This window comes from Passer domesticus, chromosome 13, assembly GCF_036417665.1.
Source record: "Passer domesticus isolate bPasDom1 chromosome 13, bPasDom1.hap1, whole genome shotgun sequence".
NCBI classification, from domain to species: domain Eukaryota; kingdom Metazoa; phylum Chordata; class Aves; order Passeriformes; family Passeridae; genus Passer; species Passer domesticus.
This window is the reverse complement of record NC_087486.1, coordinates 10,159,105-10,175,883: the sequence shown is the minus strand read 5'-3', so window position 1 is coordinate 10,175,883 and position 16,779 is coordinate 10,159,105. Positions and strand designations below refer to the sequence as shown.

General features: G+C 40.9%; 1 protein-coding gene and 1 long non-coding RNA gene across 10 annotated transcripts in view; one reads left to right on the top strand and one right to left on the bottom strand.

The window, feature by feature from the left end:
- FSTL4 (follistatin like 4) overlaps positions 1-16,779 on the bottom strand; it is a 209,476-nt gene that overhangs the window by 3,605 nt on the left and 189,092 nt on the right. For 4 of the 5 annotated variants that reach the window (XM_064387512.1, XM_064387509.1, XM_064387508.1 and 1 more), the window contains 6 exons: positions 16,022-16,156; positions 14,466-14,492; positions 9,220-9,338; positions 6,502-6,651; positions 5,794-5,901; positions 2,777-2,886 (listed from right to left, as the gene is read on the bottom strand). In XM_064387512.1, coding sequence (XP_064243582.1) covers positions 2,777-2,886; positions 5,794-5,901; positions 6,502-6,651; positions 9,220-9,338; positions 14,466-14,492; positions 16,022-16,156 — 649 coding nt within the window. The remainder of the gene's footprint in view (positions 1-2,776; positions 2,887-5,793; positions 5,902-6,501; positions 6,652-9,219; positions 9,339-14,465; positions 14,493-16,021; positions 16,157-16,779) is intronic. The other variant, XM_064387511.1, reaches the window with a different exon arrangement.
- On the top strand, positions 5,880-16,066 carry LOC135279931 (uncharacterized). 5 transcript variants are annotated; one of them, XR_010347075.1, is made up of 7 exons: positions 5,880-6,493; positions 10,773-10,922; positions 12,533-12,616; positions 12,835-12,905; positions 12,995-13,043; positions 14,702-14,725; positions 14,842-16,066. It is a non-coding gene; the product is annotated as an uncharacterized LOC135279931 (long non-coding RNA). The 5 variants fall into 5 exon arrangements; XR_010347076.1 differs by lacking the exon at positions 14,842-16,066 and having other exon boundaries at positions 5,883-6,493; positions 13,508-14,727; XR_010347072.1 differs by lacking the exon at positions 12,835-12,905 and having other exon boundaries at positions 5,888-6,493.

Genomic DNA, 16,779 nt, shown 5'->3' with positions numbered 1-16,779 from the left:
AGAAGTGATATCAAGGTTTGGGTGTTCAGTAGGCTAACACTGACCAGGTTTGTGTTTAATCTGTCTGAGATTACAGTAATGAAATTCAATATATACACAAGCATTCAATCCCATAACAGAAAAGCATTCAAAATAAAGCACATTGCTGCCAGGTTGGGGTCAGAGAGTAACTACATACAATAAACATAGCTGTGTACAATATAATTTATAACCACTGAATGAAGATCATATCTAATCCCATCTCTTAACTGACAGCACCAGAGGAAAGCTGTGGTGTGTGTTTGGTACCCGTGGTGCCTGGGAACCCCTGGAGGAGATGGCAAGGCTGTGGTGCAGAGCAGACTCTTAAAAACCATCCTGCCAGCCCAGGGAAGGTGTAAAACATTTCTTGAGGAACATAACCAGGGTGCCCTGAAGATAAGGGGTCTTCATTTTCTGTCTCAAGACAGGGCAAAAAACAGTGAGCAGAGGATAAATGTTCTGTAAAAGATATGTACTGCAGCACATCTGACCTTTGCTGAAGACAAGAAAAGGTCAAGAATAGCCAAGAAAGGTTTCTGCTTAATTTGAGAGGGTGCCCTTAGAAACAGCCTGCTTGTGTTCCACTGGATTCACTGATACTCACTTACAAAAACTAATTTTACATCGACTATCTTTTCATCCATTCAATGCAGACAGAGGGAAATGAAGTGAGCGCTTAGTGTTGTATCTCTTTCTCAGAAGATGTAAAACTGCCTTGTGAAATGTGGAGGACAATGTACTTCTGTGCAGAAAATACATATTTTGCTTGAAACACTAGGTTTATTTCTTTATTCTTAATCCATCTGTCAATGAGACACTCAGCAATGATTTCACTTCTAAAGAATGAGCCAGTGTAGTGTGTGATCCCATGAAAATCACTGGGCTAAGCCTTTCATTTCCCCATTATACTCACATCCATTAGAGACTTCACAAAGTATCTGCAGTGCAGAGTCGTAGTGCACTGTGTGTGTGCAAATTGGATATGACACTTGTATTTCTCCTGGATGAATGAATTTTAAGTACACTTTAAAAAGTGCTTTCCCTTACAGCTTTTTTTTTTCCAAGACTTCCTTAATACTTGGCCAAATGCCTGAAGAACTTAAGAAATTATTTTTATCATAAATGTCCGTTTAAAGAAGTGGGTCAGGATATATTTTATGTGCCCACAGTTGCAGAAGAGGCTCAGCCCTTGCATGAAATCTGTGATCTAAAAATCTCAAAGCAAACCTTGCACTTATAGAGTTTTTAATAGACAACAGTCTACCCTTGGAACTAATAAAAATGGATATATTTCTAGATATCCATCTAAAATAAGAGGCAGCTGAAATACATATGCAGGAGTATTTGCATACAAACATTATTTGGCTAGTGGAAGAAATTGCTTAAATGTTCACCTCCCTGGGAAAGGCTGGTACTGCCATTTATTGTTTCTGAGTGGAGAATTTAGAAAATCATTTCAATGAGTCTCATTAGCCTGCAAGCAATTATTTTTTTCTGTGCTGAGGGTGAGAGAGAATGGACAAAGATCTGGCCCTGAACAAATGCAACAGGAATCAGGGACAGCATCTGCAGCTTGCATACAGAAAACTATGGGCAGTAATCTATATTTATTATTTCAGCCAACTAATCACACTGAAGCAAAAGGGCAATTAAACAAACAAAAATGTGTAACTGTTCCCCCTTCCTGTCTTTGAATCCAGTTCTCAACTTTTCAGCTCAGGCTTTAATATTCAGCAGAGCTATCTACCTCCTAGCACTACTATTAGCCATAATGAAATTGTGAAAGAAAACTGGAAATATGAAGTAGAGAGAAATTACAAATGACAGCCTTGAGGCATGAATCATTATTTTGTGTTTCAGTGGCAAAATTATTTATTTTGGAACAGATTCAACACATAATCATTTAAGTGTAACTCCTTCTCTCTTGGTGTTTCCTGCAGGAAACCTAAGATGACTGTAAAGAGTTACATCATGTTTTTTGAGTGTTTAACTTAGTTAAACTATATAGAGAACAGAAGATGGTTAAACAATTGTTATAACATGGAAATAATAGTATAAATTGCTGTGCAGTTATCATCAATTTTGATAATGTTAATGGGAAGCTTCCTGTGCCTGCTGGGAAGCAGCCAGTATTACTCCAGGTTATTAGTATGTTAGTTACACAACCTCATTAACCACTACATCACATTAACATTCAAAACTGATAGTTCATGGAGGTTTGTTTTTTATCTGCAGTGCATACAATTTTTCTGCTCCAACCATAAAGCTCACATAGAGATCCAATACTTGAACAAGTTGGAAACACGTGAAAGAACCACTTCTTTCACCACTTCAAGCAATATATCCCTGACACAGACTTCTGCTCAGATCTGTAACAGTTTTGTGGCAATGAAGGTGATTTTTGGGCCATCAAATACCTGGCACAAGGAAGCCAGGGCAGTGTGCCATAAGCTGCAAGGAGGGATGGCTGACTAAGGTGAGGTTTGAATGCCTGTGCATGGTCTAAAGGAAGTCCAGGATTGTTTCTTGCTGTTTTATTGATTAGCTGAATAACTACTGGCAATTTCCTCAACCATTCCTCTACTTCATGTGTGAAAATGGGGATAAATGTAGTTAAGATTCATCACAAATTCATTTATTCATTCACTCATTCATTCACTCATTCATTTTTTCATTCACATCTGTAAAGTGCTTTAAAGGTTATGAGAAAGGAGCAGCCTGGTCACCATTATTATACATTAAAATAATTTCTCACCTAACATGATTAATAATAAGATTTGTAGGTGGTATAAAAAAATCATCCACTCCTTCGAAGGGTGTGTGGATAACATGTGGATCCTCTCCAGTGCTTGCCTCTGGAATCACCTACAATAAATACACACAAGGTTGAGCACAGGATAAGCACTGAGTAAGGCAGAAAGGTAAATACAGATTAGAGACATGCACGGTACTGAGTGGCTCTTTCCAGGCTGCAGTAGACTCAACTGATTAATGATTTCAAAACACTGTTGTAGTTGTCTTGAAAAGGTGTGCTAGCAAATAGTATTTGAGGCACAACATTTGTAAGGTAAGTACACAACTTGACTTTTATAAGTCATTTACGTCTCAAGAAAGAGCAGTCAAGCAGGAGCTGGAGCAGTATGACAACAGTAGGACCATAATAATTGATCCCTCACTGTCTAAAGTAAACATTTACTTTGTGGTCATATTTATTAATCTCACTTTAACGCACAGTGATAATTTACCACCCTGAAGGATCAAACACTAACTCACAGCAGTTAATTATCACTTTGAAGGAGAAAAACTGTCCATCCATTGATATAAAGTCCAGGGAGGAGTGACAAGTGCCCTTTGGCTGTCCCCTGGTCCTGTCCTCCAGCACAGCACAGATCTCCATAGACAGGGGAACTCAGCTCCACCACAGCTCCAGAAGGGAAAAGTTTTCAAAAATTAAAATGTTAAACACTCAAATTGTTTGCTGGATTTAAGATGACTTTAGTCCATTCATTAGGACCTTCTGCTGCTCTAATCTGCAGCAGTTGTTGCTTTGAATTTATAGCTACATAACTCATGAAAGACATGCTAAATCCCTAAAAGGTTTATTTCAGACAGCTGTTCTGGTCATGCCATTTAGATTTCTTCCAATTAGATTGCTCAAGAAGGATGCCCACCGTAGCATAGTGCTTTCAGGAGGCCAGACATTTGCTTCCAACAAGCCAGTAATGGCCAAACAACAGCATCCCCTTAGCTGATTGCACAGGCAGTTTGATAAATCCCTGACTTCCAGAGGAATGGAAATTTAGATCAACCTCTGCAGCAGCATCTTCATTAAAAGAAGGTATTTTATTGCATGCCTGCAACAGAAGACTGCAGGTTTTAAGAAGGAACTTTGCCCTATTAGTCACTGCCCACCTTTTGGGAAAGAAGGTCAGAAAAAAGAAAGGATCTGCTGCTGATGATGCTAATCTCTTCTCTATGTGTGTAACTGCACATCATAAAGGTAACAGAAAGGACTATCTGAGACCTGGAACCTTCTAACAAGTTTCCAACTGTGCAGATGGTGTGTTCTCCCTAATAATGACATGCTTGTGCCATCTCTTCTTTAATTACAGAAACTTCTCACAGCTGGATGGAAGAAATTAAGTCAGAAAGGGTAAAAAGAGCCCGTTTTGTCTCCTTATACCCTGTACAGGAAACTCACATCCCCAGGTGAGACAACCTGGTGATGCTGCCCTGGAAACCTTCCCTTATATGCCTCCATTTTGGTTTTGGCATCTTTTCCTGAAATTGCCTGTGATGAGTAGCTGGTCGAGTCTTTATTATTGACAGTCAGCACTAGATGGAGCATGTGGATGGTGGGGATGGCCCATTCCATCTTCACGGGATAGTATCTCCAGCAAAAGCCTTGGGTAGCCCGACAATTAATGTAGACTCCAATTTGTTGGTTTTTAGGTCAAAAAGCACAGCCCCCCTTCTCTGCCTGCTGGGGAATGTTTTAATGTAGACTTAGCAGCAAACACTTCTGGCAGAAGGAGTATTCACGTGACACCACTTTCCAGAAAGGCTGGGCAGCAAGTGCCAGAAAACACCCACCAGAGAATGGGATGTCTGGATGGATCAAATCAGATCCATCAACTGGTGTCAACTGTGTCATACAACATACAGGAGCAGAAAAATGCCCCACTAGATGGCAATTCTCCATGTTCTCTGTACTGTCAACAGAAGAGTAAATCTGCCAAGGTGACCCAGAGTGGAAGCTAATTTGGCTGTCCAAACACACGTGCAGTGCTGTGTCCCAATGTCACTGTGGGTCTGGTGGTGCTGAGCATGGAGGAGTTCCACGGATATCACTGGCACCCAATAACACAACTTGTCTTCGAGGTTTTACTTCTCTTAGTTCGGTTTTTTTCTTCATGACCTAGAGAGCCCCTTCTTGCATTTTACTGTGAGAGACTCACAGAATCACAGAATTGTTAGGGATGGAAAAGCCTTCTAAGGTCATCGAGTCCAACTACTTCCCCAGCACTGCCAAGCCCAGCACTGAACTGTGTCCCCAGGTGCCACATCTACAAGTCTTTTCAATCCTTCCAGGGACTCCACCATTGCCCTTGGCATCCTGTTCCAGAGCTTGACAAAATTGTCAGTGAAGAAATTTTTATTAATACCAGCCTCAACCTCCCCTGGCATAACTTTAAGCCATTTCCTCTTGTCCTATCACTTACATGGGAGAAGAGACTGACTTTTATCTGGCTTCAACCTCCCGTCAGGGAATTGTAGAGACTGATAAGGTCGCCCCTGACCTCCCTCAGCTGCTCCTTGTCAGCCTTGTGCTCCAGACCCTTCCCCAGCTCTGTTGCCCTTCTCTGGACACATCCCAGCACCTCAGTGTTTGTCTTGTAGTGAGAGCCCAAAAATGAACCCAGGATTCAAGGTGCCTCACCAGTGTTGCAGAGCACAACAGTCTTGTCCTGCTCCCAGCCAGCTGCCAGCCCTTGCTGTGTAACTTTTTGGCACTCGGCTCTGTCACCACTCTTAAAACAAAACAGACCTTGGCACAAAGCAGCCCTGCTGTCAGCCAGTGGCACAGTCATTGCTCAAAAACAAATTAAACAGCAGGAAAAATATGTGAGGATGGACAGAGGAGGGATGAATAAAATACACTGGATATGCAAATGAAACAGCAGCTTTATATCCAGACCATTAAATGTGGCTAATTACCTGCAACCTACCAGCCACAAGGAAGAGCAAAGGCTCCAAAGTGTAAGGACTTACCTGCAGTGTGGGTGATGATTTCCTCATGTTCCCCCAGCTGAGCACCCACACTTGGTCGTGGGACTTGTCATAATGTAATTTGGTTGGTAATGGGTCCACATCCAAGGACTTAAAAAAACCCAGAGAGAGTTATTTACACAGTGACTCTAATGAACATGACAAATATTACATCAGTTCACTGCAGGCATTCTCATGCACCACTGTTATGTTCCCTGTGTAGCTCTGCCTTCAAATCAAGTGGGGGATCAGCAGCAGTTGAAAAATTTGGCTGTTTGGTGCCATTTTCTGGGTTGACATCACTCCATCTAATGCTGTTACTTAGAGCCAGTAGAGCAAGGGCCAATTTCTGCCTGAATTGTACCCACACCAGCTCTTTCCATTTATAAGAATTCTTTCCAAACTGCTTATAACCCAGGTCAGGCAGCTCAGCCAGGAATTCATCCCAGTGTTATTTTACCAGTCTCACTGTAAGCTTGGCTGCAGAGGCAGCCCTGAGACTGTGATCTCCAGCCCACAGAGGAGTTTATTCCTGCCAGTGAGGTCACAGAACAGTGACCTCCATGTGATGCCACTGGTGAAAGCAACATAGACCCAGCTCTTTATTGAGCAGCAGATCTTTGCCCAGCAGATCCACTGGGCAAAGATCTGATTTTTTTGTGCTGTATCAAGTCTTTTGCATCAGTGAATAACGTGTTCACTTGTAAGTACCTGTATGGCTTTTTGAGTCTGGATATCAATTATCATTACTCTGTTCTGCTTTGGCTGTGTCACATAAATGTACTTGTCTCTGACATTGACTGCTGAAGCCCAGAGGCAGGACTGAGTGTCTTCACCTTCCACTCTAGGACAGATCTCCTCCTGAGGGGTTAAAAAAAGAAAAGGTTTAATTTTTACAAGTTCAGGGCCTGAAGCAGCAAGAAGCTTAGCCTTGTAAACTGCAGGAAAAAATCCCTGGGGATTCCATTAGGATGATATTTCTCCCCTTTCTTTCCTGGAAAATATGAAATAATTAATTTATCAGATACCACACTTCAGTCTGGCTCTGTGGAATGACATTAAACAACTGGACCTCCTGCAAACTTGTATTGAATCTAAATAACCAGAGTCCATGGATTGATCTTTTGCAGCACGCTGTGGTTCATCAAGACTTGCAGTGCTGTCAGCATTTATTAGCAACAGAACTATCACTCTGTGCTTTGAAAAAACAGTGATTTACATTAATTGAGTCACTGCTTTATATTTTTCTTAAAGTCTTCATTTTCTGCACAAGAGTTTGAAGAGTCACTTTTGGTCTCACCAATAACTCTCTGCATCACTCCTCATTGCTCTTCCTTGTGTCAAAATGCCTTATTTGAAAGAGCATTTGTGTGGGACCAGGCTGTGGGAAGGAAATGGGTAAAATGAGAATGAAGACACATAAATTTCAGTGAGCACAACTGTTGATTTTAGACCTTATGTTGGGTAAAATTAAATAATGGCCCAAACTACCTAAGGGAAATGTGATTGGAACTGAATCAGACCTTGTTCAGGGAAAGAGGAGGTACAACAAAAAACAATGTCAGCATTGTGCCTGTACTGGAGGAATAGAATAGAAATAGAAACAGAAATAGAATAGAATAGAATAGAATAGAATAGAATAGAATAGAATAGAATAGAATAGAATAGAATAGAATATCCTGAGTTGGAAGGGACCTACACCATGTGCAATAATTATGGATAGAAAGCTGTCACATCTAAGCAACACTGCTCTGCTGGCTGAGTGCCTTGGTGGAGACCATGAGTAAGGGTTGAAGACAAAAGACTCAATAATTTGGCTGCATTTTCTGCTGCCCTCCTCATCCTCAGCTCTCACAACACAGCATCCACACAAGCCAAGGGGAGCAGGGAAAAGTTACCAGTCTTTCTGCTACAGGGCTCAGCTGCAGCTGCCCCACCTGCTTCTGGGCCCTCTATGAGCAAATCAAGCAATCTTTTTTGTAGATCCACTCCTAGAGTTGGGCTGGTGTCACTGTCTATATAGCAAACACTCAAGACAGTAAAAGGGAAAAGGGTGGAAAAAATGTCAGTTGTCCCCAGACAAAGGGAAGGGTCCTTGGAGATCTGTAGGAATCCCTCATAGGTGCTCTGAAGAGCAGCCAAGTGATGTTAAAACTCCCTCAATGTGCTGACATTATTTCCTTAACTGCCCTCTCTGTTTTGTTCTTTTTGATCTGTTTCTCCAGGACCACCTCTTCATTATTTACAGTTCTTTAGAAAAGAAACACAGGATTTCTGTCTTAGTAAAGCTTAGGTGTGGCTTAATAGCATTAAGTCCATGGTAAGGACTAGCCTTGGGGTAAGCATCAGTCTGGAGTTCTTCTAAGGTATATTAAAATCTAGTGGGGAAAAAACCTCAGTATCAAGTACAAATTTATTGAGATTTAGAAAATACTTCGTACACACTCATAAGAAGCAGAGCTGGACCCAGCCTGCAGGGCTCATGACAGCAATTCTAGCCTTTGATTCCTTCCAAAATTGAAACCAATGCTGAGCCCTTTCTTTCAGAAGAGTCACATTCTTTAGCCACATTTTCAACTTCCCCTTTTAAAAATTAGAAAGTAAGTAAAGGAGTAACTAAAAAAGCATTTCTGGATGTATTTCAGCACCTGTGTTTTTTTTTAAGAACTGACAGTTTCATGAGGATATGCCTGCTGTATGTTCCTGTGCAGGAGTACATAACAGGTCACTGAGAACACTGACCTCACAGAGCCTCCAGGAACGTGTTATCCCACTGGCCATGTTGAGCTCCACTGCCTACAAGCCAGTGCTTGACATTTCTGACACCTGAAAAAATTTTCCTTGTAACTCCTAAAGCAAGGGTTAGGTAAATTCAGTGCAGACAGAAAAGTGCCAACAGCAAACACAGACAGTGCAGCTCTTTCTCAGTGTAGAAGATGCAGAGGATCTTCATGGCACAACCATTTTCTGGGCATTCTTATTTGCGTCCCTGCTGCAGTTTAACATGGCAAACCACTTCCAAAGAGCAGAAAGTGGCCCATGGTAGCTCACTTTGCCTATGGAGCCATCAATAAAAGGAGCACCAGTGAATGATGTGCACATCTCTCTGCTATTGACTTCTGTACATTCCCTAAAGTCCAGTTACAAATTTGGGGCATGGATAAGTAAACAGATCAAAAGGACAAATGAAAATCTTTGCTTTTGTGATAACTAGCCAAATTCTCTGCAGTAAATCCTCCGTGTCAGCCTTAGAACTTAGGTGGATCCCCTGATTTTCAAGAGAAGATGCTATACCTCAGGGATGCTGCATGAAGCCCACCAAGCTCCAACATCCCTGTGGCAAACAGGACCTTTAGCAATAACAACCTTTGAAGAGATTAAGAGAAAGTTTCCCAGCTGCCAGCTGTAGCTGCTGGGTTCAGGACTTACATAACTTGTGAAAATCCTCTCTTCAGGCCTGATATGTCTCCGGATTTCACATTCGTTTGGCTGAAGGACTGTGATCCCGTCATCAGAAAAGACATAGAACATATTCCCAACACTCAGGCCTTAAAGGGGGATAAAGAAGAAGGATTTTTTTTTGTTATGTATCCATAGATGTTAGGACTTTTTTAAAGAGCTTGTCCTCCTCTCCCAACAAACAAAATCTGCCTTACATAAACGTTGGTCATTTGGATGCAGTTGGAGCATTCACAAAATCAAATTTAATGTCACAACAAGGGCTTCAAGGAGTGAAGAGGTACAAACACATTCAAAAATGCATTGCCTTGGTGGCGGTGGTAGTACCCAAATAATTATGGCTGGGTCTTGTAACCAGGTACCAAAACAGGATTTGATCCCAAGAAGCCTCTCTGTTGCACTGCTATCCCCCTCAGCTTATGAATTTGGTTTTTTTCCTATTATTTCATTAAAAACAGCTTCATAATAATTTGAGAACTGAAAGACAAGCTTTAGTTAAAATTAAAGTGAAGGTCATCCTGTTACAGGCAACCTGACTGCTGGTAACTGTGATGTTAAATGGAAGTGTTTAGCATTTGCACCATGAATGAAAATATATAGAATTCTCTATTTTCTTAAACTATCTGAAAGAACTAACTACAGCCACCAAAATAAATACATTTTTGAAATCTTGCAAACTGTAATTCACAAATGTGGAGTAGTTCAGCATTGCATTAGCACTCATTTATCCAACCAGGGCATTCCAGGAGATTTGGAAAACTGGCTGATTGTCATTGCTTTGCCATTAGAAGATTATGTTTTATCATTTCTGTCATGCTACATGGAATTGCAGTGACAAGATCTTTAAGAAATGTTCAGGATCCTTTCAAACACTCTAGTTTCAAAGATCCAATCATTCAATTTTCCACACCAACACCAGTAAGTGTTTGCAATGACCACTGCCACCCCTAGCAGTGTTGATAGTGTACTTTATCTGCCAACAATATGGTGATGCTATAATTTGTATCTTCTAATTGATTTCATTTTTCCCATGGAGAAATAAAGTCCCCATTCTATGGCTCTGAACAGTGTTCAGTGTTAAAAATTCCCTTTGCTGGTCCTGTGGTGGCAGCTCTAAGTGCTGCTCACAGAGACAGTTTCTCACTGTCTGCAGGATTGAGATCTTAATCATCACAGGAAATTTGACAGTAAAAATATGGATAATTTGGACAAATGCATTTTTGGAAAGTTTTGTAAAACACATTGTATCTAGTAAGGCTAGAAGGTGTTTTTGTTGCTAAGCCCCCTTCTTTTGAAGCCAAATAAGTAGCTTTAGAGAACAATGTGTCAGCATGTGGTGTTTGCTGTACTGACATGGTTCAAGTTGAGTCTCTGAACCATAGCACAGAAATCCCCCAGTCAGGGCATCAGGTGGGTACAAGAGCAGTGATCCTCAAATGTGATTGCACAGGGCAGGATCATGCATGTAGGAAAAACTCTCCATTGAGAGTTATTTCATGGACTAAGGGTTGTTTTCTCCCCAGGTATACTGGTAATACATTTCATTCAGGCACTTTGGACCAAAACCTGCGCTCCCAGCATCCACACAACTCCCAGCTGCTTAGTGGGATTTGATGAACACATCAGAGGGCAGAATTTGACCCTGGCCTGGAATGAGTGCCGACATTTCATGGGTAAAGGATTTTAATCCTAACAAGTGGAAACAGGCAGGCAATCAATTATGATTACTGTGAAGATGCTTATTATTATTTTCATGCACAAGAGTAGTGTGATTTTGTCTGATGATCCTATTACAATGAGGGTGTATTTAAAAGACCTTAATTACCCACAAAAATACTTTGATTAAAAATTTTACCCCAACAGGTTTAGAGTCAGAGACTTGGCAAGTTCTGCTACTTATTTTACAGTAAAATAAATCCAAGTTTTTCCGCAGACTGGTTAAAATATACTACAAATTCCTGAGAGCATTCAGTTACTGTTTTTTTAAAAAGTTTGTCAGTTAAAATTAAAGCACTTTTTTCCCCCAGAGATTGATCTTCATATTGATATTTAGACCAAGCAGGATTTTACCAGACAAACTAGGTGTTTTATTCTGGCTTATGAAACATTTGCCTAATCTTGGTTGGGTACATCCTAAACAATCTCATGGACATCAGTAGAACAGACTCAATTTTTGATTATACTCATGTAACTCCTTAGTGCAGGGAATTGGGAATTATTTCACTACAGAGGTGGGCAATTAAGTATTTTGTGTTTTTTATAGTAGTGAGGTAGGTACCAAATTGGGAACTGGGGGACTGATGAGGAGTTCTTAAAATTTTTTTTTCCTTTTGAGTTGAGGATGTTTCAAGTTAGATGACACAACTAGTTCAAAACATAAAGGCATTATGAAAGGCAAAATACTTCACCCGTATAGCAAAATATCCCTAATACAAAAAAAACCCCAAAATTAAGAGTGGGGAGGGTTTCCTAAACATAACAGTTCTCATTTGATCCACTCCAGATGAAGTTGGCTCTAACAAAAAAATCTTGGGAGGACACCTGATATCAACAAGCGCTTATTTGAGAAATACAGTGTCTCCCTCAGTGTACATTTATACATCCCTCCTTTGAGATCAAAGGGCAAATTTTTCACTATGGAATACTCTCCTCTTATACTTAAATAGTTTTCCTCAACTTAATCTAAATACCTGGAAATATTTTAGAACTTACATTTGGTAATGAAAAGGCTTTCAGCTTTTTAAGTGCATACACTGACATAACTTGCTGATTGGCTGCTGGCACAAAATTCTCCTTTTCTCCAGGTATTAAGTAAGCAATGCTCCCTACAGAAATGAACACTGTCATGAAAAAAAGTCTGCTTTATATTTGGGCTACTCATGGTTTTCTCTGGACAAAATTAAAAACTATTTGTTCACTGAGTAAATACTGCATGTGTTTCCAGCCCCAGGTTTAACTGGCTGGGTGCCCTATGTGCATTCATTTCTTGAGGAGTTGCTTGTGCATGGTCTGAAAGGTTTTGAGAACAAATTGACAGACTGACTTTTAAAATGACCAAATACTTGCGTTAAAAGTTTGACTTGCAGCAAAAGTTTGTTCTACATCATATTTTGTTTAGGCATTTTCCCGAGGTTTTAATTATTCCAGATGTTGTGGGGATGAGGTAGTGACCACTTTAAAGGAGCTCAAATCTACCAATGCATTTGTTAATATTGCTACTTGCACACAGTAAGGAATTGAAAGAATATATTAAAATGTAAAACAAAAATTACCATTATTTTAGCTTTCTCTGTGCCAAGATTTCACATCCTGAAGTATATCCTGGAATGAATGTGCCCATCAAATACTACAGAACAACAGAAGCAAGGTAATAAACCTGCTTTACAGATACTGAATTCTTTAGGAACATCAATAGCAGATCTGCTTTACTGGCCATGTTTTGCCTCAATATTGCTCATACTTTCATTTAAAATGTGCAAGGTTGATAAGCAGTAAGTCCATTTATTTAGCAAAATTATAATAAGACTTTCTGCAACCAACTTCTCAGCTGTTCTTTAAATATCCCTCTACTTCTACATCTGGTAGGATTATCCAGCTGCTTTCTTTAAAAAGGAGCATAAGGGACACTATACAAACAGCCACGGAGCATTGTGCAGGTGGTGCTGGACTGATGAGATGCATCAGAAACTTCATTTCCAAGCAGAAGGCAAATAGCAATTCTTAGTGCCCTTAATGCCATTTACAGGAATGTCAGCAGTGAAGACTCCTCACAGCCCTGCCCCAGGAACCTGCAGGTGGGTGTTCAGAAAGAAATGCTGGGGAGCTCTCCCAGGTGACTGTGCCACCTCTCTGACCTCCACTGAGCTGCATTTGCCTGGGGTTGGAGGGACTCTGGAAATAAACTGGTGTATTTGCTCTGTGAGTCTGTGGCCAACAGGGCACTGACAGTGTGCACCAGGTGTTTGCACACCTGGCCCAGGCTGCTCTGGCCACCACGCCCTGGCACCCTCCTTCTGCCCCAAAATCCTTTGTGCCAAGCTCAAGCTACCCAGAAAGCTTCCTGCTGAGGGCTGGAAGCACAGCTACTGTTTTGGAGTACCTGGAGGCTCTGCTTACAAAGGGGCTTTGCACCCTCCAAGAGCAGAGTGAGACTGAACCCTTCTTGGAGGAGCAGGGTGAGGGAGTCTGGGTGTTGGCAGGGGGCAGGGGGACATGGCTGAGAGCAGTTTGTCACTGCACAGCAACCTTTCCCACACAGCCTGAAGGACACCAAGGTCTCAGCAGCAGATGTAAGAATTGGTTTTCATCTGCACTTCAACCTCAGAACTCCCTCCAGGCAGTGAGTTGTCCTGCTCACAGCCCTCCAGGAGCCCACGGTCACAGGGTCCCCTCTGCACACCTGGGCTCCACACCTACAGAGTCAGATGGACAACCTGTGTGAGAGCTCCTTGGGCATGATGCTTCTCACTGGGTATTCTGGAAATTATGACAGCAGAAGCTTGTAAAAAATGAGGTGATTTTGAGGGTCTCCATGATATCTTTGAGTCAATTAGCTGCTCAGGATGGGTTTTTGTTTTTACTTTGGCTTCCAAGATGCACAGTTGTTGACCTTGTGAAGGGCACACTGTAAGTTTGATCAAACTAGAGCTCTTAACTGCCAATTAAAACAAGGAGAAATGGGGCAACCTTTACCCTGCATTGATTCAAAGGATAGAGGGAAGAAAACCTGTTGTGGTTTGGATTTTTGTTTTGCCTAACAGTCAAGACCACAATTTCTGTTGCTCACCTAGAAAACATCAATACATGCTACTGAAAAGGAAGAGCTTGAATTGCTTGCTTAAAAATGCAGTATATTGAATTTATGCCTTACTTGTTCAATTATGGTAATTTGGGAGCACTTCTGATGCTTGTGTGATTGCTAATGCAGCTTGAAAATCTCAGGCTACTCACATTTCTGGCAGTATATATAAAATTCATATTTTTATATATTTTATGGTCATCTATTATTTCATAGTGGGAAAATGCAAGAACTTATAGGTACAAGAGTGACATCTCTTATTTGAATAATTTAGCTTTTAAAAGTCTGGTCTGTACTTAATCTGGTGACTGTGAAAGTTGATAGGGTTAGTGGCAAGTCAGTGGAGAATGGCCCATCATGGAATTATTAAAGCAGACAAGCACATTATCACTACGACAAAAGAACTTTACTGCAGTACCTTCCTCTCGCCACAGTATGTTTGCAACTGCAGCATCAGAATATTGGGAAAGCCAGAAAATAATCAGGAAAAGAAAAAAAAAAACAACAAAACAATGTCAAAACTTTCATTGTATCAAGTAACTAAATAAATACTCATGTTTACATGAACTGTTTAATTGGTGAAAATTTTGTAACATTCATTCACATAAAATACCAGGAAAAACAGAGAGTTCTAAACACATTTGCTCTTTCTAGAGACAATTAAGAGACTTTGACATGGTAAAAATCCTTCCTGAAATGAAGGCAGCTGTGCAGAGATCAATGACCTACTAAAGAGGAGCTGTTACCTTCAGATGCAGCTGCAGGTATGGGACAGCCTGTGCTTTTCTGTGCAGGTTCAGTGAGGAAACACAACATGGAATTACAGAATCATTAAGGTTGGATAAAACCTCTAAGATCATCAAGTTCAACCATTAACCCAGCACTGCCAGGTCCACCAGCATCTTTCAGAAGAAGGCTGAGACTGGCAGCTACAGCAGTGCACCCTTGGCTGCGTTGTCCCTTGGAACTTCATGCAACTGCATTCTTTCAGGACTCACATACGCTTTGAAAGTGCATCTGCATTTGAATTTCTGTTCCAGATAGATCCAATTATTTCTCAACATACTGTAATTTCCCTTGCTCAAGTATTCAAGGGAAAATGACCAATATTAACAAGAGTACATATATCTAGTTAATGAGGAACAGGATATCTTTTCCAAAGATTTTCCTTGAAAGCCCATATTTATGGGTAACGTCGTTTCAATTCTCGCTCTATATTAGCAGCCAGAAAAGCAGTAAAAATCCCATTTGCACCTAGACTTTTAGTATCACCATAAACCCAGGTAATCTCCCAGGCAGTTAAGAAGGCAGAACTGGGAAAGATCAGGCCTCTGGGAGCTTTTCTAGTGGGACAACTGATCACCTCCTTCAGCAATTCTGTTTTGGGGTCAGTGTAGTCGAGATAACACTGCTGCACTCCTATGGGAGATGTGGGAAGAGTAGCTGGGAGGGTATTTGTCTTTGAGGAAGATAATTTCATGCTGAGGGAAACCTATTTTGCCAGTCAGTGATGTAAAAACAGGTAAAATAAATAATTTAATCACAACATTTTTCAGACATCTAAATATTCAAGAATTTTGACTGGTAACTGGCTTCAAAAGAAGCCTTACACAGAAATCAATGAGATTTCAATAGAAATCAATAGAATGTGACAAAATATTACATTTTGGATTCCCTGATACCTGCAACTATTGCCAATTTGTTACTCCAATAAAGCTGTTACCCATCACACCCAGCATACTTCTGGCACATGAAAGACACCATCTTCCTGGACAAGATTTTACCTTCTCTGCATGATTTCTACCCCAAAAAGTGTCCAATCCTCTGATCAAAGTGCATTCAGAACTGTCATTATGTAAGATCCAACCTACTGCATGCAATAGCCTGAACTAAATGACATTAAATTAAATTACATGTGTGCCATCACATTCCAACACTATTTAAAGAAAGAAGTGCACGGAAAATTGAGCTTACGGGTCTTTCTTGCTGAATCTTCGATGAAAAGGGAAGATATGTCCTCGTCCACTCCCACCTCATTTTTGGCAATGCAGGTGTAGGCACCGGTGTCCTCATAGCGAACACTGCTGATATGAAGTTCACTTCCGTTTGCTGTAAGAGAGACACTCATAAACAGTGCTCCTCACTGCTGCTAATTGCTGTCCCTGCCTTAATTGTCTTCCATCGCCACAGACAGTGAGGGTTCCACCCCACTGTGTCTCCCCCATTTGACTGGAGGTTTTTGGGGATTCTCATGGGAGCTGGTGTCTTGCTCCTTTCCATCAGCACATACATGCTCTACACCAGAAAAGAACAAAGAACGATCTCAAGTCAAACTGTAAATTACATTTCATTTATTTCTTCTTTTTGTTAGAAAAGTGCTTTGGCTCTAGTGGTGAAAAATTAATTTCAGTTTCGCCAACTGTTTTCAATCAGATCACCAAAAATTTTTGGTTTAAAGGGGTCTCTGTAGTTCCTCCTACCATTTTGCCTCCTGCAGTGGGACCAATGGCAAAAACCTTTGGAACATGTTGAGATATTGTATATGTCATGCAGCAATATCAGTGCTACCAACACAAGCTGAAGGGCACAAAGGGCACAAAATCTACCAAAGCCAGACTGGGGCATGTGTTGAGGATGGGGTTAATATTTTTACACAGAAAATTGCAAATAAATGTTTTTGCGTTTTGCCATGCCTGTTGCACCCTCATTCCAACAGGGACCTAGAGGAGCTA